At 43.8% G+C, this 20,628-nt stretch overlaps 2 protein-coding genes across 2 annotated transcripts; one reads left to right on the top strand and one right to left on the bottom strand.

Annotated features, from left to right (window-relative positions):
• The first annotated feature begins 2,223 nt into the window (after nucleotides 1-2,223).
• On the top strand, nucleotides 2,224-5,679 carry LRRC10 (leucine rich repeat containing 10). Its single transcript, XM_038173422.2, has one exon. It carries the CDS (start codon nucleotides 3,547-3,549, stop codon nucleotides 4,378-4,380), a length of 834 nt encoding a protein of 277 aa, XP_038029350.1. The 5' UTR covers nucleotides 2,224-3,546; the 3' UTR covers nucleotides 4,381-5,679.
• Nucleotides 5,680-6,541: 862 nt separating this feature from the next.
• CCT2 (chaperonin containing TCP1 subunit 2) lies at nucleotides 6,542-18,801 on the bottom strand. Its single transcript, XM_027455864.2, has 16 exons — nucleotides 18,646-18,801; nucleotides 17,813-17,887; nucleotides 17,080-17,145; nucleotides 16,870-16,981; nucleotides 16,095-16,171; nucleotides 15,168-15,280; nucleotides 13,782-13,984; nucleotides 13,482-13,582; nucleotides 13,270-13,397; nucleotides 11,800-11,903; nucleotides 9,917-10,036; nucleotides 9,155-9,283; nucleotides 8,963-9,066; nucleotides 7,992-8,091; nucleotides 7,081-7,222; nucleotides 6,542-6,821 (listed from the first exon to the last, which is right to left on the bottom strand). Exons 1-16 carry the CDS (start codon nucleotides 18,784-18,786, stop codon nucleotides 6,791-6,793), a joined length of 1,746 nt encoding a protein of 581 aa, XP_027311665.2. The 5' UTR covers nucleotides 18,787-18,801; the 3' UTR covers nucleotides 6,542-6,790.
• Nucleotides 18,802-20,628: the final 1,827 nt, after the last annotated feature.

Genomic DNA, 20,628 nt, shown 5'->3' with positions numbered 1-20,628 from the left:
ACATTATTAACATCCTTTTACCTAGAGTTTTATGCTGTTGTGATCAGCAGAATATCTGAAGGGATTTGCCTAAGGGACATGTCTTTGTTGGGGGTGTAAATTTCATCACTCAGCACTTTTTATTTCTGCCATGTGCATTTGCTCCTCCACACCTGCAGCAGAGCAGGCAGCCTTCTTCAGCAGGCACCGTGGCCTCAGGAGTGGCAGAAATGCCAAAATCCAGCTGAGGGCCATAAGACTGTTCTCTGAAGTGAGAGCACATCCCGGGGTAACTGCCTGGGGAAGGAGGCCCTGCGAAAAGCAGACATGGGACGTGCCCCATGGCAGGCCTCTGCAGGGAGCGCAGTGGTGGCCCGGTGAGGCCTGCTGGGTGCAGATGGGCGCTCAGAGCTGGGCAGCGCCTCCCACCCCTGTAGTGAGAGGATTTTCAACACCACCCTTCCACAGCAAGGCAACTTGCTGCAATGTGTCCTTATTCTCCAGGCTTGACGCGCTGCCCAGCTTCTCTGTGCTGTTTTACAGGCCTCAGGTTGCGGTGCTCACTGTTCTCCATCCCACTGCTACGCTGGTCCTCACCTGCCCTCTCTGTCGCTCTCCTCCCCCTGTAAATCCTACGTACGCGTCATGCCATCACATCTGCACGGCACACACACTCAAAAACATCCTATAGCCCGTACCCAATTCATATTTAAGAGCTGTTTTACATTTAAAAGCAAGTGATTGGCAAGCTCTGCATCATCATATTTGACCAGAGATCATGAGGCCACCTTAACTGTTTGATATTGCCTTTTTTTCAATCTTCTGTTTGTTCTGCATTTTGTTGTTCCACGAATACCATGTATTTTGACTGTGCAGCACTCCTGGAAAGTGACTGCGGATTGCTTGAAGAAAATATCCTCCCTAAGTTATAGTAAGTGTGGAAAAATGGCAGCAATAAGTTGCAGATATCAAAGATAACAGCCAGCTGCCAGAAAGGCTGCTTCAACATTAAACACTGCCAGCTTTCAAATCCAAAGACCATGACATAGCCATGGCTGACACACTTGTGGGACAACCCACAAGAAAGCTTAAATCAACAGCAGCACAAGAGGTCGCAATACAAGAGGTGAGAAGGTTGCTCTGAAGAAACAAAAGTGTTCCTGACCTGAATGGCACTTGTCTTGCCAAGAGTAAGGAGAACAGCTCACACAGCATAGTCACATCTAAATAGTTATCACTTGCAACATCATATTTCACAGAATCATAGAACCACAGAATGGTTTGGGTAGGAAGGGCCCTCAAAGCCCACCCAGCTCCAACCCCCTGCCATGGGCAGGGACACCTCCCACCAGACCAGGTTGCCCAAAGCCCCATCCAGCCTGGCCTTGAACACCTCCAGGGATGGGGCATCCACAGCTGCTCTGGGCAGCCTGTGCCAGGGCCCCACCACCCTCTGACTAAAGAATTTCCTCCTAAAATATAATCTAATCTCCCCTCTTAGTTTAAAACTGTCCTCCCTTGTCTTACCACTATCTGCCCACGTAAAAAGTCATTCTCCATCTTTTTTATAAGCTTTTTTATATCTTCTTTGAAGTATAAAAAGGCTGCAATGAGGTGTCCCTGGAGCCTTTTCTTCTCCAGGATGAACATCCCCAACTCCCTCAGCCTGTTTTTGTAGGAGAGGTGCTGCAGCCCTCTGAGCATTTTCATGGCCCTCATAAGGACTCACTCCAACAGGTTCACATCCATCTTGTGCTGGGGCCCCCACACCTGGACACAACACTCCACGTGCAGAGGGGGACAATCCCCTCCCTCACCCTGCTGGCCACCCCTCTGTAGATGCAGTCCAGGATGGAGTTGGCCTTGCAGCCCACACTGCTGGCTCATGTTGAGCTTTTCATCCCCCACAACCCCCAAGTCCTTTTCTGCAGGGTTGCTCTCAATGAGTTCCTCTCCCAGCCTTTACTCATGTCTGGGATTGCCCCGACCCAGGTGCAGCACCTTGCACTTGGCCTTGTTGAACCTCATTAGGTTCACATGGGCCCACTTCTCCAGTCTGCCCAGGCCTCTTTGGATGGCATCCCTTCCTTCTGGTGTACTGACCGCACCACTCAGCTTGGTGTCATCTGCAAACCTGCTGAGGGTGCACTCAATCCCACTGTCTATGTCATTGATAATGGTATTAAACAGCACTGGTCTCAAGACAGACCCCTGAGGGACACAGTTTATCACCGGCCTCCCCCCAAACATAGAGCCTTGACCCCTTCTCTCTGGGTGCAGCCATCCGGCCAATTCCTTATCCACCGAATGGTCCACCCTTCAAATCTATCTCTCTCCAATTTAGGTACAAGAATGTTGTGTGGGACTGTGTCAAAGGCCTTACAGATGTCCAGGTAGATGACACCAGTCAGTCTGCCCTTACTGACTGATACAATCTCTTCATCACAGAAGGCCACCAGCTAGGTCAGGCAGGATTTGCCCTTGGTGAAGCCATGCTGGCTGTCTCGGATCACGTCCATGGCTTGCATGTGCCTCAACACTGCTTCCAGGAGGATCTGTTCCATGACCTTCCCAGGCACAGAGGTGGGGCTCACGGGTCTGTAGTTCCCTGGATCCTCCTTTCTACTCTTTATAAAACTGGGAGTGATGGTTCCCTGTCTCCGGTCACTGGGGACAATTCTGTCTGTAATTAAATCCATGCCAGTTTCTCATCAGGTTTTAGTCTGGGGATTGCAGTAGCATAGTTGGAAGGTGTCAGAAGAGCAGCCTTGGCCAGCTGTGACAGTGAGTGTATTAAACTGGGATTCAGACAAGAAGCAAAACACAATCTAATGAAGAAGGCCCTACGCAGTTAAGGGTGCCGGAGGCTATAGTAAACACGGTTAAATTAGGAACATAAATACTGGAGCAGCTAAAGATAGCAGATTGCCAAGTATTTCTGTTAAAGGTTTGAGATAAGTACTGGGTGGCAAGTAACACTGTTAAATTATGTATTTGGCACCTTGCAAAGCAAAGCCATAAAAGTGTCACTCGTCTGGAAAGTCGGTCAAGTCTTGACAGGTATTTTAAACAACAATTAGATTACTGCTGACATCTCCCCTGAAAGTTTAATTAAAGCTAATCCTTTTAGTTTAAAAATTTGGTCTTCTGAGGTGTTTGCTTTCTCCAGCCAATCCACACCACCAGCACTGGCTTCACAGACAGAGCAACCACAGCAAACCAAGAGGAGCAGGGTTTCCGTCAAAGCAAGAGTTTGAGGCAAAAATGACTTGCAGGAAGAGGGGAGATGGGATATTTTCTGGGAGAGCCAAGTGGGCCTGAGCGTGTGTGTGAGGCAGGGAGAGAGACCTGCGCTCGCAGCCATCATGTCCGTAATCCCCATCACTGAACACTCATTCAGTTATCAGAAACATTTCAGAGCCCTTGAGATTAATGCCTGGTGCCATGTAAACAGAGCCTTATATTGGGGAGACAGAGTTACCAGCAGGCCAGTGCACAGCAGCAGGAAACCAAGGCTGGCCTCGTCCCTCACGGCCCCGTCAGTCTCTGCACAAAGAAGGTCCCAGGATGGGCAACAGCCTGAAAGCCATAGTTGCTTTTGTGCCCTCCGACGAGTGCCAGAAGTACCTCCTGGAAGACCTGGAGGAGATGCCAGTGGACAAGATGGTGGATCTGAGCGGCAGACAGCTGAGGAGGCTGCCTCTGCACATCTGCTCCTTCAGGGAGCTGGTCAAGCTGTACTTGAGCGACAACAACCTGAACCACCTCCCTCCTGAGCTGGAGCAGTTGCAGAACCTCCAGATCCTCGCGCTGGACTTCAACAACTTCAAGGCGCTGCCGCTGGTGGTGTGCACGCTGAAGCAGCTGTGCATCCTCTACCTGGGCAACAACAAGCTCTGCAGCCTGCCCCTCGAGCTCCGGCTCCTGCAGAACCTCAAGACCCTCTGGATCGAGTCCAACTGCCTGCAGCACCTTCCTGAGGTGGTGTGCGAGCTCAGCCTGCTCAAGACCTTGCACGCCGGCTCCAACGCGCTGCGCACGCTCCCCGCCCAGCTGCGGGGCCTGCAGGAGCTGCGCACCATCTGGCTCTCGGGCAACCTGCTGTCCGAGTTCCCCCCCGTGCTCCTGCACATGCCTTTCCTGGAGGTGATCGACGTGGATCGCAACGCCATCCGCTTCTTCCCCAGCCTGGCCCACCTCCCCGGCCTGAAGCTGGTGATCTATGACCACAACCCCTGCAGGAACGCGCCCAAAGTGGCCAAAGGGGTGCGCAGGGTGGGGAGGTGGTCGGAGGAGAGCCCCGAACCCCGCAAGCGATCCGGGGCGGTGATAGAAATCACGCTTGATGAGAGACCGTCGCCACCTCCCACTGACAAGCCCGAGCCCGAAGCAGAGTCGTGATGCTGCTCAGCTGCCTCCACCAGCAGAGGTGGCAGCACTCCCACGGCGCTGCCCAGGCTCTCCCCTTCGAGAGGGCATCGTGCTGCCTGGTAAGGCTTGGGGTAGGTGCACCAGTTCAGAGCAAAACGCTCTTCTACAGCCACCCTCTTCTGCACGCTCTCCAGAGCGAAGACTTCTCCCTCTCCCCCTCTGCAAGGACTGCTCAGAGCTGGCAGCAGGGTTTATGTTTCCCACAGCAAGTTGATCTCCACCCACAGGAACCCTTTGGGCTCGCCTTCCCTCCGTCCCCCTTGCTGAGGTGTCCGAGCCCAGCTGGAAGCCACCATGCACAGTGACGATCGCTGCTGGGAGCTGCAGCTTTAAAGTAACCCACGGCACTTGTCTCAGTGACTTGTTTGAAAGGCAGCAGCTTGAGGGTTTCCCTGCCCATCTCATGGTACATGGCAGCGGAGCCCTGGATGCATTATCAAGGAAGCAACGCGTACTGGAGAACTCTCCTCCTACAGCTGCTGTCTTCTTCCTGGAAAATTTGTGACCGCTCTGATTTTGTTATTGCTAATTACCATTTCAAATGACAGTGAGGAAAGATACATGCTTTTTTTTTATTATTATTTTTTTTCTGCTGTGTCTTACGTAGCCGACCACACTGCCGGTAAGGGCAGCTGTACGTGCCGAGTTTTGATGCGGTAGCAGAAAGCCCTGACTGAAATGGGAGAGCCACAATTGCTGCAGAGCTAACGTGGACGAAGGAAACCTAAGGCTGGGAGCCTGCGTCTTCAGACTTACACAGAAACTGAAGTTGAGGCAAACATTACCCGATGAACTCCAGCAGGGTGCTGCTGTAGCTTGCAAACCTCAGATCTGTTCAGATTTCCTTGGAAAGGCACTGAACGTTTAAGAATGCTTTAATGGTGTAGCACAGAATAGAAACCTGGCTCAAAGTGACTTTACATTTTTAGCTTTTGATTCCGTAGCGCTGAGCGCGGGGTTTGGTAGAAGGCAGCTTTTTAGAGAAGGGTGGGGAGCCCTTGGTGGCACAGCGCAGCCACTTCCCCCTCTCTCCTGCTTGTCAAGTGGGACTGTCTTTCCAGCAGGCACGCAGAAGTGACAGTTCCCATAAAAGGTTTGAGTCGATGCCAGTTTGCGACTGCTTAGTGTCATTTACATTCTTGGAAAATTCTCTGGAAATATATAGGCTCCGTGAGTGCCGGCTGCCTTGTTAAATGAAGTGCACGCTTGGATCTGGCTGGTACCCGCTACATTCATTAAATTAAATAAAGTGTTCTGGATTCTCACTGAGCTAAATTGTCTTTCTTTTGGAACTAACTTGCCAAGCTCTTTATCTAAGCTTTTTCCAACGATTTCTTTCCACAAAGGAAATCATTCAACAGGATGGGAATTTGGGGCTTTCTTAACATCAGCATTCAGTGTTTTATTTCCTGTAGAACTAACTTGGTATTCTATTTATCTGAGGGGACAGAGGAAGATAAACCTTTAAAAAGCAGGTAAAAGTGTGTTTTTAACACTACTCTTAAAGCAGCATTTTCTCTTTGGGTAATTAGAGTCTATTTTGAGTTTGTAGAAGCTTTCTGTAAGCAGAATCACTTCATTGCAGGAAGAAAACTGTTTGCACAGATACTTTATTTCAGATTAACCTTCCTGCTTTGGCAGCCTGCCCCTGCTGTTCACTAAGGTGCTGCGGTGTACAGGGAAGGGCCAGTGGGGTCACAGCACCCAGCGAACACCTCTCTAGGGCCTAGCGCTCAGACAGGGGCATCTCCCCTCCTCTCTGCTCACCATTATCAGAAATCTACCTGAAGACTGCTGCAGAAATCGGACTTAATCACAGTCTGAGTACCTGGTAAGGGAAATGGTGCGATAAAGAAACCACATCGGCACTCCAGGAGCTACTGGAATAGGAAGGAATATGAAGAGATAGGTCACAACAGGCATGTGGGGAAGGGAAGGGAGAAAACTGAATGTGATGCAGCACGGCACATCTCTCACCAGCTGCCCTCCTGTTGTAACAACCCCTATTTGTGAAGGCAGCCAGCCCCAGTCTGGTACCTCACAGACATACATGGACTATTTGGCCCAGCACATTACTTTCTCCCCTCTAATGTAACTGCACTTCTTGGTTCTACACAAAGACAAGCACAGCTTTGATGAATATGATTTTATTTATTTCAGTGTATCTTAGGTGGAAGCTGGAAAGGAACCGGGGTTGTACAATTAAATCTTCCCCCCAACACGTGTAAACTGAAATAAGTTAAAATCAACTGAAGGCATTTACTTCGTGCCGTTGATGGAGCTGCTCATCTCAAGCTTCTGTTCCATAACCTCACAAAAAATCGCCTAAAAAAACGCTCGGTGAGATCTGGTCCACACATCTTTGGGTACTGGAGAAAATTTAACATGGGCGATGGTCTGGGACGCGTTTCCTGTTGAGAAAAAGAAAAATCAGAAAACACTGAGGTTGACCAGCTTGCCCTCATCTGCCTTTAATTTTTAGTTGATATTTTGCTTTCAATGCTAGTTTTACCTGACAGCTTTGAGATGGCGCTGCCTATTGTGATAATACACCAGCTTTGCGTGGTAAGAAAGTGATTCACAAAGCAGCACAAACTACCTCGTAGTGGGCACCCACAGGATAATCTGCTGACAAGTGGGATTTCTTCCCATACTTGCAGGTAGCCTTACCTTGGTGCTGCTTTAATAATGTCATCTACACGAAGAATCATTTCTGCTGCTTCAGCTGCACTCAGCAGAACTTGTCTCTTGACTTGGAAGCTTTCCGTCACTCCCAAGACTGCCATGTCTCCAATGGTACCCTCTTTCATATCTTTAAAAAGAGATACATTAAGTCTTTTTTTCTCCTCATTTATTTTAAAGGAAATTACAAGAAGCTGACAATAAGGTAGCTGACCTCTTCAAATGAACCGTACTGATAGCAGAGGAAATATTTTTAAAATTATTTCACTTCAAGGCCTAGCATTGTGCAATTACAGACAAGAATGATGAAAACTCTACTGGGAAAAGGAGATGAGACCCAATGGGACTCTCAGCTCCATTTCCTTACGTATATCAACTTCAGAATTCTTCTCTGCAATTTTTTTTTTTTTTTTTTAAATACATGCCTTTCTTTTTAAGTTTCATATAACCAGGCCCACTGCAATTAAGGTACGTGGTTTTATGGGTGGAAGCCACCTCCTTCACAAATTCACCCTACCATGAAAAGCCTGACCCAAATGATACAGGAATGTAACATTGTATGGCTTGTATTTCTGTTTGCTTTGCACAGAACAAGTCATCATGTCCATCACCCTGTGCTGTAACACATGCAAGTAGAAGTGTTAGTACCTCCTAACTAATTTCAATGCATAAGGGCTTCTGTCGCCAAGAAAACAGAATTCATCAGAAAAGATTCAGAGAGACACAAGAGTGCACCTACATAATGCAGACTTTAAAACACAGATGCACGCACTGTGGCATCAGCACACTCGGTTCTTTCAGCTGAATGTATTAGTGAGAAACAGATGTGACCAAGCTTAGTAAATTGAATCCCCCCACAAACAGCAACCCAGTAAAAGAAGCATTATCAAATCCCTTACCAAGTCCGTAAGTACTCTTCCCTTCGCTGTGCGCAGCCCTGAGCTGAGCAACCAAATCGGCGCTGTCATAGCCAGCGTTGTCAGCTATGATTGTTGGGATCTAAGGGGCAAACACAGGTTGGTGGTCATTAATGCAGAGACTGACCCGTTACGCATCACACACACTTTGATATTGCATTGTACTATTCAGTTTCAAGAACACTGAGCATCAACAACATGATAGATGATCTGTTACACTGAACAGAAGTTGGAAAAAAACAACTACCCTTTTAAGGATGTTATTCCCTTTTGTTTAAGGCCCTGTAAGACAGTAGCGGAGAGCATGTTAGCAGATTTGTCACCTTGTTTTACATGGACAGAAAGAAATTGTCTCTTTGTTAATCATTTCGGACTACAACTGGAGGATTTACTTTCAGACCATAGCTTGCTGGTTGGCATTAACCACCAGATTGTTCTGTTAACAAAAACTGCACATGCTGCCTGAAGCGGCAGTGCCAAGTCTTACTATGCTCTTTAATTTTCTTAAGAGAAATGTTTGCTTCTAGTCTTTAATTTCCTAAGCAAGGTTTTCCTTGCTGGAAGGCAATTTTCCTCAAATTGACAGTCTGTTGTTAGCACAGTAATATTCTATAAACTTCTTTTCTTGTAGTATTCTATTTTCTGCTAAGATACGAACTCCAACACAAGTCTAGAAAATTCTAGATAGTTGTAGAGAATTAATACAGTTAAATGGAACCAAGGGCTTTTATAGGACTATTATTAAAACACCAATACTTTATTCCTCAAATAGAAAACAGTAACTTTTTTTTCCATTGTTCATCCAAGATACATCGCTAAATTTCACTTCTTTAGTTTTAGAAAACCTAAAGTTGGAGAGAGAGAAGCAACCACTTGATGTCAGAAGTTAGCAAACCAACTGGCTCTTGAAATTTTACATGCATTAGTCCAGCAATCTGACTAAATAAACTTACCATTCGCAAAGCCTTAGCAAAGGACTCCATTGCAACAGATTCTTTGCCAGGTGTTCTGATGGCAAGTTCTGTAACAGCGTTAGCCATCAGCATCTCTGAACAACCTATTCATTAAAGACAAACAAGTGTTTTACGAGTTGAATATTAGCACAATGTCTATTATGGCCATGATGTAAAGAAACTAACACTCACCTCCACCATAAACAGTTCGAGTGTCCTTCACAGTCTGGGCAAGAACGCAGAGAGCGTCATGCAAAGACCTCTCTGCTTCATCCAGAATCTGCTGCGTTGCCCCACGCAGAACTATGGTGCAAGCTTCACCTAAAAAAATTCAAGTGCAACAAGATTTATAACAAACAAACAATCCAACCAAAACAAGAGCCAGACCAAGAATGTTAACATGACAAAACAAGAGGCAATCACAAAGCATTTGTAACAGGTTTGTTATCACTGCAGTTAAGTTTTACATAAAGAGATCAATTTGTAGAGGAGGAAGCAAGAAGCATAATGACATTTCAGAGGCAGAATAAAACAATGTACACAACATTATTGCTTTTATCAGTGAACTGCTGTAAAATACCGTATTTAATTAAGTAGAAAATGATTTTTTCTAAGGTGTAGTTTTGAAACATTTATATTATCTACATTTATTAGAACAAGCTATCAAGTTCTCGAAGTGTGACAGGTTGCTACTTTTCTCATCAATCACACAAAGCAGAAATTTTGGGTCCCATCCTTGCAAGTGTTTATGCAAATGTTGAACATTATGTAAATGAACAATTTCAACAACGAACATGTATCTTTGAAGGATCAGTGTTTCACTGGAGAGTAAGGCTTTCAGAAAAATGGCTACCTGAATCATCACAAATTACCTATGCCATCCTGGTAACTGAACAGCGTTAGCAAAGCATTAACACAAATATTACAATTTGTTATTTATGGTTAAACACTCACCCATTGCCACACCAGAGAAATGAATGAGTTTATCTTCTCCAATCATGACTTCTTCAATAAGCTTGCAACTTCCTAATTTTACCAACTCAGGGTGATCAAAGGTTGATGCAATTTCACCACCTACAAATGTGAGATTATTGAAGTGTCAAAATGAAAACATCTTCTGAAGCAAGGGCTAATTAAGAAAAAAAAATCATCGTAGTTGCAGAAAAATAAACTCAAGGTAACAATAGTGATAAACCAAATTTTTCCAACATCAGAATATGACACCAGGAACTTCCTACTGATGTTGAGAAGTTCTTAAACCACCAATGTTTTGTTTTATGTCACAAGAACTACAGTAGCTGCAATGCTTTTGAGTTCTGCCCAGATAAAAGAATACATGCTGTTGTGACGGTATTAAAATGTAAATCTGTTTAAAGTTTTAAAATTCTTTACTTGTTAAATGTTTAAAAACTACCAAATCAAAATTTGCTGTTTTGAAACTTGTGCTAGCATTAAATCTGCCTTCCTGATTACGCAGCTGGAAACGGCTGACCACCACTTTCCCAAATCATGAGTCTTGCAACACGTCATGGCAGCCATGCTGCGGACCATTCATAACTCCCATATCATCAACAAAATAGGCATTACGAAGAGCAGAATGTCCCTGAATGAAACACTGTTCTAGTACTTTGCTATTCCCATTAGAAAACCATTTACGTATATTCACTCCCCGTGGATGTTCTATTAACCCACGTTAACTTAATAGCTTTGCTTTGGCTGTAGCTCTAAAAGGAAGGATCAGATTTGCAGTTGAGTTTGTCCTTACTATGAGCTTGTCACGTTTTTTCAGCTACTCTGTTTGATGCAGCGTGGTCCAATACAGTCCACTTGCTCTGCTTATAAAATCTGTTTTGAATTTGTTCCAGAACATAAGCGATGTTTCTCTCACTGAAGTGTTTGCTGGTGTCAATGTACCTACAGACAGCTGCACACAACTGCAACTTCAGTTTTGCTAGCTAGTCAGTATCTTTGCCTTTCTCCCTGCAAAGCAAACTCCATTCTACTGATCATTACAATAATTAGTTCTTTTTAGTATGTTCCAGCTAACTACGTCTAACTGGAATTCAGGCAGTGAGGATTATCTGTAGCATTCCAGAAGCTGTTTCACTTTGATTAGTTCCTGAAGTCATTTACACTGACCACTACTAAAAACATCGAAGTTGCTTATGTTATCTGAGGACTGCCTCAAGTTGATGACTCAGGCCCGCAATTCTAACAGAGGATAACTCTTGAATCTTCTCTGGTTCTACAGTCAAACAACAGCCCTTTATAACAAGATAATGTAAATTCATTTGTTGGTTCATCATCCTACACTTCATATGGCTAACTTATCTTTTCCCTAGAAAACAAACATTTCAAAAGTTTATCAAGCAGAGACTTAATCATAAAGTATTGTTAAAACATAAAAGAAAAACACTAACTGGAAAGTAAAATCTGGACAGTTACTAAGATGTTACTTTTTTCACAGTTGCTATATAAAACTTGTTTAAATCATTGTGCAGGGAGGATTCAGAATCAAAACAGACTTTTTACAAGTCAAGTATAATACACTGAAGATAGAAACCAAGTTATACCTACTCCTGAAAGAATACTAACAGTTATACAGTAGTTAAATCATCAACTTAATTTCCAAGTTACTTATGGTTAATTTCATAGAATCTTTCATGTTTGTATTTAAGTTCTGTAAAATAAAGCTTATGCTAAATACTTTTCACATTCACAGATCAGCTTAATAGTAAAAATGAAGTAAAACCTAGGTGATCAACTACTAGCATTTACCAAAGGCCAAATAAATAACGTGACCCTCCAAGCTGCACCCAGCAAGGTACTCCACAAACCTGTAACAAGAGCCAGGCGCTCCACACCAGCGAAGTCCGCATGCTCAATTGCCATGATGCCAGCGGCCCCAAAGAGCTGCTCAGGGTAGTTGTAGATCAACTGCCTGCAATTAAAACAAAGTCACATCTTCACATTGCAGAAAGAACAAACCTTTAAAAAGACTTTAGAACCTTTGTTACCAGAGAAACAAAGGACACTTGATTCTCCGCAGTATGGACACAGTTTTCTACAAGCTGCCAGAACAGTCTGTTTGTAAGATACCAACCACATGAAGAAAGTTGCACCCACACAGAAGTAAACAACCAGTAGAGACAGGAAAGCACAAGCTACAAAAAATTTCAACGTACTGTAGCTTTGAAATACGCTGCTCCTGAAGACACGTTATCAATGCTTTCAATTCTGAGTTCTTATGCCTTAAATTCTGGGTTCTTCAGTCTGAAGTGCCCACTGGCCACTTAGTTGCCTATCCTAGCAGGGCGCACTACAACATGTGAAGTAATTTCTTTAATTCCTCACCAACATAAAATCCAAACAAGATACAACTTTGTGGGAACAATAAATGGCCATAGAGAGCAGGCCACAGACAAGAGCATGTGCTTCTTTGTTTGTATGTATTCCCTTCTCCCCAAAGCAGGGTCACTGACCAAACTATTTTTCCCCTCCAGATTAGAGGCTGAGTGTTGTAGAAATGTAGCAGAAGCTGGGACCCACCACGTCTGTCAAAAAAAAAAGATGCTCCTCAGCTACCTTCAAAAGGGACAGCTGGCATTGCTGATTACGTACAGAGAAGATTCTTCCTACTTTATATCCATAGAGCATCCTGTCAAGCATCTCCTTGCTCACTGCGCCTACACTATAACATCATGTACATGAATGAAACGTGACACAGATGAAGAGATTGAGATTTAAAAACCCATCACTAGTTCTTACAATTAACACAGCTGTTGGAGTTTTAAGATGTGCAGTACCCCATAAGTGTAAATCTTTGCTACTGTTGTAAACAGTGCAACTCTTATATTCCTATCCTTTGATGCAGTGCTAGTTAACCAGCTTCCTAGCAGACCACAGAACCACTCAAATGAGAATTACTGAAAGGCAGAAGCACTTCTTGCATTAAATGTGAATGTTTTGCACTGTGATAGTTCAAAAGAGAAGTGCATTGCTATCAAAAACATGGAATTTAGATTGTGACGTTCACTGGACTTAAACATGGGTCCCTGATTAAATAACAGCACTTCTGCCTTAAAAAAAAAAAAAATAAAGCAGCAGCAGTGAGGAGGAATGACACTGCACCACACCTGCGGGAATGTGAAGAAAACTCTGGCCCCACTGAAGTGACTTAATTAAGTATTGGGTAAGATCACATAATTTTAGGGATAATGGGCATGAATAACCTTCTTCACACACATACAGTATTAAAATCTTGCTACTCTGTAACTGCATTATAAATTCTAGCCAAGAAAACATACCTGTTAATAAAGCAGTTTATTCCATGCTTAAGAATACGCTCTACTTTCTCCTTCATTTTTTCTTTTTCTGCCTGTTCTATTTCTGCTACCTTTGCTGTCGAGTCCACTCTGACGCGAGAGCCAAAAATCTAAACCAAAGAAAACAAGTCCAGTTAAAAAAATAAATTCCATATATGAAAATATTGTTTAAAAACAGTAGTTCGGTCACATACCTTAATCTTATCTGTATCCATGCCAGTATTTGCAATAAGAATCTTTGCATTTTCAATTCTTTTTGGCTGGTTTACACCGATCTTTTTGTCAAGCAAAAACCCTGTATAGTAAGAAAAAGATTTTTAAGACTTCATATTAAAAAAGGAGAACATTTCATTTAAATTATTGCAAAATAATTAGTAGCATTATTATTCAATTTAGTAATAACAACGTTTTCTAGAAAAAAAATATATAGACATGTATAACTTTTAACAATTTAATTTCATAAGCACACTTACAGCCGATATACAAAGACTTACCTTCATCTAAGTAAGAATCAGCCAGACTTCCACCAAGTTTCTTAATGACGTGGATAGCCTCCAGATTACCAGAACCTTTCAACCTAAGAACAGCTTCGACAGCCAGCTTGACAAAGTGATCTTTATGATGAGTGAGTAACTTTGATGAGAGAGTCGTTCCCGCGATGTTCATCAAGTCTTCACGGAACTTGGCTTCATCATCACTGCAACAAAGCCAGCACAGTTATGTGGGCAGGTCTGTGTCTGAAAGCCTTCCTTATCAGTCACCTAACACTGTGAGTCTCTCCCTGCTCTTCCTAACCTACACGTATCTGTACTAGATCATTACTATGTTCCATTCTGAGGAATGACAGAATTCCTCCAGTGTCCCAAGAAACACCTTTCTATTGAAACCCCAGTTAGATCAGGAGTTCCTCGTGAGAAGAGGTTCATTTCCTGGGTGTAAGACATCATTCATATTTATGTGCTTAAAGGATGACATCCTGACACCTGCATTTTTCCTAAATGACACAAAGGCACACAAATATGCCTATCTCAAAACACTAAGCAGAAGTAAGATCCGTACTCATACTGAAGTTGAAGAAGCCACAGAAAGTATTTTTTGACGCTGATTTTAATTAGATTTTAACCCCATTTTTGTTGGGATAGTATTTTGTGAAATTAAGGACAACCAACAGTGAATGAAGTTAATACAGTCTTAAAACAACATACTGCTTTTTGCCATTTTGGTCAAATACCACGGTCACAAGCATTCTACCACCAACTTGGTATCTCTAAGATTTTAGGCTATGAAACATAGCAAAACATTTAATCTACACTTCTCCCTGGCAGAATGAGAAATTGCACAACTCAGTCAGATACCATGGAGCTGCTTCTGCGGATTTTGAGACTAGTTTATGTAACTAGATATTAATGTTTCTTCTCTGTCATACTAAGGCTTTAAAAAAAATATTGTTTCATAGTACCTTTTACCATTTGCACTACACTACTGAACTAGTATTCTGTGATGTTTTACTACAAAGTAGTTTAGATCAACTGTTTTAAGAACAAAAACTTTCCGCTCAGCTTTGAAAAAGCCTCGTCACGCACAGAAAGTACACGTGTTTAAAATCAGAGTATGAAATCTGAAATAACAGCTCAGATTTTTGTCCTAAGAAGAAAATTACTGCTTATTTTCTGATTCTGCACGTTGCAAGCAATTTTAAATAACTTCATACAGCTTCTGTAGTTCATCTAACTCAAAAGTAGCCTTCTTTTCAGTAATTGTTAAATTTATATATTCAGCTTAAAAAACCGCAAAGGATTTTCCAGTGCTACATAATTCTCTCCAGTGAGTTTTAGTCTCAAATGGTTTACAAAGAGTTATTGCCAATGTATATTACTAACCCATGATCCACAGCTGCTTTCAAAAGTGCCTCTCTTGAAGCTTTTGTGGCTGCTCTCCAGCCTGCAATGATGGTCTGAGGATGAATCTTCCTAGAAATCAGCAATTCTGCCTCCTATTTAAATAAAATTAATAATTAGCTTTTTTCCACGGCACATTCACGCTAACTAGGAAAGGCACTTACAAGCAATCAGAAAATTCTGAATGCCACCAAAAGCACAAGTGCTGTAACACAATCAAATTAAAGTGAAGACCTAAGAAAGGGAGAATATTCTAGCCGCCATACTGGCACTTTTTTTTCGCCTCTGTCTTTGGAATACCTTCTAGAAATGTTGATTAATAAAAAAATCTCATCTCCAACATGAACTGTAACAAGACACATAAAGTGAACTCTCACTTCATGCTTGAGATCAGTTTCCTGTTCATTTATAACTGCAAGTTAAGGTGTAGTTGTAGGGAAACAAACAAAAAATCTTCAAACTTTTTTTTTTCTTCAAAACTTTTGTGAGGAACTTGGTAAGCTGATGGGATCATTTCTCAGATTTCTTGATCTCAGATCCAGGAACTGTGATCATTAGATTCACTGGCACAGCTTTGCCAAGTAGAGTTCCTCACTTCTGACATCTCTCTCACATAGTAATTTCCAATTTAGAGTTTGGCAGTCTTCAGTATGTGGTGTTTAAAGCAACATTATGAATTCAAGCCTTGTGCACATAACAGCAGAATTTAACATGCCTTTTTTTCCCCCTTAACGTTGTGGAAAAGGATTTCAGAGGACTGAACCTCACAATTAAGCAGTGCTGTATTCTGCTTAGTGCAAAATCCAGAAAATGACCTGTGACAGAAGAACACTTCCATGTTTCGGGATAGCGTAGTCACAGGACTACGCTGCCAAATATAAAAACATTTGAAAAAATTTAATACATCACCCTCAGTAATTCAGCTGCCAACACTGTGACAGACGTAGTTCCATCACCAACTTCATCATCTTGAACCTTTGACATATCTAAAAGAGGAAGTCGTTGTATTAATGTTTTGATTCAAAATTCCATGCTCTACCTGCTATAAAGTGTTTTTTTGTTCCTTAAACTAATGTGAGATAAAAAAGACCCTTACTCCTTGATAAAAAGGTTCTCAAACTGTAAGTCACAGAAAAACATGAGATGAAGTCAGATTCAGCATCCATGAAATTCCATGAAATTGCAACAGACACCAGTACCAGCCTGTCAATGGACAAGAGCTATCCCCCTCTCTCCCAATGCCTGAGGACTGGAAGAGGGAAGGCTCTGGGGAGACCTCACTGCGGCCTTCCAGTACCTAAAAAGGGCAACCTGGTCTGGTGGGAGGTGTCCCTGCCCATGGCAGGGGGTTGGAGCTGGGTGGGCTTTAGGGTCCCTTCCAACCCAAACCGTTCTGTGATTCTGAAGACAGACAGCCACAGCTCCAGGGATGAGCAAGGGTTGAGGGAAAATAAGGAAACATCGGAATAGTTTTGTGAGAGCAGCATATGCCTCAAATTTATTTTTCAGAGTTCCACAACTCCTGCAACACCTTGGTCTCCTTATTTCAGGACTTCTTCTCCCCCTCCCCTCATTCTTGCATACTACCTGAAGAATACTTCTCTACAAACAAGTAAGAACGACACAATAAAGTTTCAAATGAAGAAACTCTGAGTACAACAATGACAAGCTGGTAAAAACTCACCAACCAAGACCTTGGCAGCTGGGTTGTCAACTCCAATAGCTTTCAGGATGGTTGCACCATCATTGGTCACTGTCACCGTGCTGTCTCTCCCAGTACTTAGCAGAATCTTGTCCTACATGATGCAAGACACAGAACGCTGTTTGAAAACGTACTATAATTATTAAAACTAAATTATCAAGTATGAGCACTGAGAACTTGCAGCTATCTTACCATGCCTTTAGGCCCCAGAGTGCTCTTGACTAGGTCACCGATGGCAATTGCACCAACAAAGGATGACTGAAATGAAAGCAAATAGAAATTAATCATTTTCTAAGGTCTACTTTAACATCAGTAGTAAATTCTAGGCAATATCTTAGAAAGGGGAATCCCAGAGTGGCTGAGGCTGGCAGGGCCCTCTGGAGCCCACCAGGCCCAACCCCTACCCAAGTAGGGCCACCCAGAGCAGGCTGCCCAGGGCCACATCCAGGTCTTTTTGAAGGTCTCCAAGGAGGAGACCCCACAGTCTCTCTGGGCAGCCTGTTCTGGTGCTCGGTCACCCACAGAGTAAAGATGTGAGATCTTAACCCAGCCCTTCCACAGCCACACTCCAAGAGTCTGATTCCAAGTTTCTGGAGTGCTGTATTTTGGTAATCAGCTCAAATACACTTAATTTTCACAGTAACCATAAAACCATATCTCATGGATAAAAAAAAAAACAACCTTTGAACAACTATCAACCTCCTGAGCTATGATATAGCTACTTTGTCTGTGTATACAAAACAGTTCTCCTACCTTCTGTTCAGAGACATGCAACAAGAAATAACACTAAGAGACAAAGGAAGCTCTACATCAGTATGAACTGGAAGTACATTTAACGGAAAAATATTCAACAAAAAAACACACATTATTTTTACACACATTAATTACCCAGGGTATCACCAATTTCTTAAGAGAGTGAACTCACCAGCCGAGCTGTTTCTGCCTTTTCTTCATCGGCACCTGCCTTGAAAATGTTCACGGGTGCAAGGGAAATGGATGCCTGAAACAGTGTAAGAATACTTCTTTAAGAGATCACTTCATTTTAAGAGCAAAAATCTGACACTAACAACCTAAACAATGCCTGGACTAGTGAAATGATTTCATATTCCATTTGGTTTTGATAAAAAGTGTATTCAAGGTGAATAGTGCTGAAAAACCTACCCGAGATGAATAGAATTTGATTTTTTCCTAAAAATCTGTTTGTGTAACGGAGGGATTGTAAGGTAGGCTGTAATTTACAGCATGACCGCACACTGTGCTGCGTGGTAATCACACCCCCAGGCCTGCCAGGCCGCTGCCTGTGCTGATGGCTAGGGGAGCCCGATAAATCTGCACAGCGAGGATTCAGGATTTCAGTGCTTGAATATTTGCGTCAGGCCCTTGCTTTTTGAGGCGTTTCCTTGCAAATTACGCTACAGCAGCACCAAACACGTGGTTTCAGGGTTAAGAGGGGCATTCCCAAAGAACTCAAGGCCCTGATGGAGCCGGGACCAACCCCCCCGCGGCTCCTCACAGAGCCACGGGATGGCGGCGGCCGGCAGGGCAGGGCAGGGCCCCCTGCAGCCCCCTCACAGCCCCCGCGCCGCGTCCCGCCACCCCCAACGGCCGCGCTCTGGAACCTTCCATGCCTGAGGCGGCGGCTGCGGCGGCGCCTCCCCCGTTCCCCCCACGGCGCGGGCAGGGCACGGGGCCGCCCCACCCGCCCTTCCCGGCCCCTCCCGGCCGCCCCCGGGCCCCGTCCCCGCGGCCGCCTCTCACCATGGCGCCGCCGCTCCCCGCCGGTCCCCGCCGCAGAGCGATGGCTGCACGCCGCGCCCCGGCCGCCCGCAGGAAATGGCGTCCCGGGCAGGGGCCGTGGGGCAGGCTGGGAGATGTAGTCCGCGCCTCAGGGGCGCTCATGAGGCGCTCGTAATTAGCGCCGCGGCTCTCTCACTGCCGCTTCCGTTCGCCTTCCCGTTGTGCTTCTGTAAAAGCGTTTTTGCTAGGCGATCTTGGCCCTGCCCCAAAGGATTTTGTGGTTGCCCCAGTTTAAAAAAAAATTATCGAGTTTCTGAAGGTTGGCTCTTGAGCAAGGCAAAAACTTTAAATTCAAATTAAATTAAGTACCAAAAAACTTAAATTAAGCTTCCGGCGTTCTGTGAGCTTCACAGCCCCTCCCGGACTTGTGCCATGGCATCACCCACATGACAGAATCACAGAATCATCTGGGTTGGAAGAGTCCAACCTCTGTCCTAACACTAACCAGTCCTCCACTAACCCATATCGCTAAATTCAACATCTAAACATCTTTTAAAGACCTCCAGGGACGCTGACTCAACCACTTCCCTGGGCAGCCCATTCCAATGCCTCACAACCCTCTCAGTAAAGAAGTTCTTCCTAATATCCAACCTAAACCTCCCCTGGTGCAACTTTAGCCCGTTCCCCCTCATCCTGTCACCAGGCACATGGGATATGGGATGAACCCCATCTCGCCACAACCTCCTTTCAGGTACCTATAGAGAGCACTAAGGTTGCCCCTGAGCCTCCTCTTCTCCAGGCTGAACAAGCCCAGCTCCCTCAGCCGCTCCTCGTAAACCTTGTTCTCCAGACCCCTCGCCAGCCTCATTGCCCTTCTCTGGACTCACTTGAGCACCTCCATGTCCTTCTTGTAGCGAGGGGCCCAAAACTGAAACTGAACCCCTCAAAAGGGAGCAGAGTTAGACCTGGGAGACGGCCCTGCGCTCTTCCACTCAATAAAATCTTGTTTTTACATCAAAAGACATAAAAAGTCCACTGCCAATGCTCTGGGTACAATGTACGTGTCTGGTACAGCAGATGTGCGTGATCACATCCAAGCCTGGTCCTCTTGGTTTCTCCACTCACAAATAATCTGTTACCTGGTCATACTACTACTACTACTACTAATAATAATAATAAATGGTTTGTATAACAAGTTCCTCATGAATTAATTCCCACTGGTATTCCTCTGCTGGCTCCCAGATACTTTAAAGTATCCTGAGCGAGTCTTTGTGCTGGTGACTGGAGCTGTAGTATCTGTAATTGCTTCTTGGGTTAAGAGAACAAAGCCTTTTACAAAGGCATGGCTGGAGAAACATTTCTTAAGAGATTCTGTAAACAAAACATCTCCTAAAATTTCCGGAGGTTTATTAATTTGTTGGCTAGAAATATCCCTATTGAAATTATGCCTTAAAACAGTGATTTAGGAAAGAGAGAAGTACTGAATTTTGATAAATCACCATATGCTATAGTGAAAACGCCATCTGGACAAGACTTCAACCTTGTATTTTTCTTACAAATTCCTACGAATTCCTAATTCTTACGAATTCCTTCTGAATTCATCAGTAATGTGCTGACAAACTACATTTAGGTTTCGTGAAATCTTAATTCATATAATAGCTGAGGAAGGAGTACATTCAACTTAGAAGTAGTAGTAGTTAATAGCAGCACTACTACTATTACTATGATATCAAATCCAGTCCTACAGACATGAGAATGATGCAATATAACTCGAGAAGAAATGAAACAAAATCTTGGAGGAAAAAAATTACAAACTCCAGATTATGTTGTGTTTTGTTTTTGTTTGTTTGTTTGTTTGTTTTTTCTTTCCACTACTAAAATCCATATGGAATAAATGGGGAAAAACTTAGGTAACTACCTGAAGCAATGACAAAGCAAAGCTAAAAAAGGTTTTACTAATGCAATGCAATACAGGAACACTTACGCTGGTAAGCATTAAAGTAA

The sequence above is a fragment of the Anas platyrhynchos genome, chromosome 1 (genome assembly GCF_047663525.1).
Source record: "Anas platyrhynchos isolate ZD024472 breed Pekin duck chromosome 1, IASCAAS_PekinDuck_T2T, whole genome shotgun sequence".
Classification (NCBI taxonomy): Eukaryota; Metazoa; Chordata; class Aves; order Anseriformes; family Anatidae; genus Anas; species Anas platyrhynchos.
This window is presented reverse-complemented; position numbering and strand designations above follow the sequence as displayed.

Coding starts and splice junctions, on each gene's coding strand:
- CCT2 (XM_027455864.2), bottom strand. CDS start 18,786: ATGAGCGCCCCTGAGGCGCGGACTACATCTCCCAGCCTGCCCCACGGC. Junction 16,982..17,079: donor CTCTGGGGCCTAAAGGCATG/GTAAGATAGCTG, acceptor TGCATCATGTAG/GACAAGATTCTGCTAAGTAC. Junction 9,284..9,916: donor TTTCTCTGGTGTGGCAATGG/GTGAGTGTTTAA, acceptor GAATTTTTTTAG/GTGAAGCTTGCACCATAGTT.
- LRRC10 (XM_038173422.2), top strand. CDS start 3,547: ATGGGCAACAGCCTGAAAGCCATAGTTGCTTTTGTGCCCTCCGACGAG.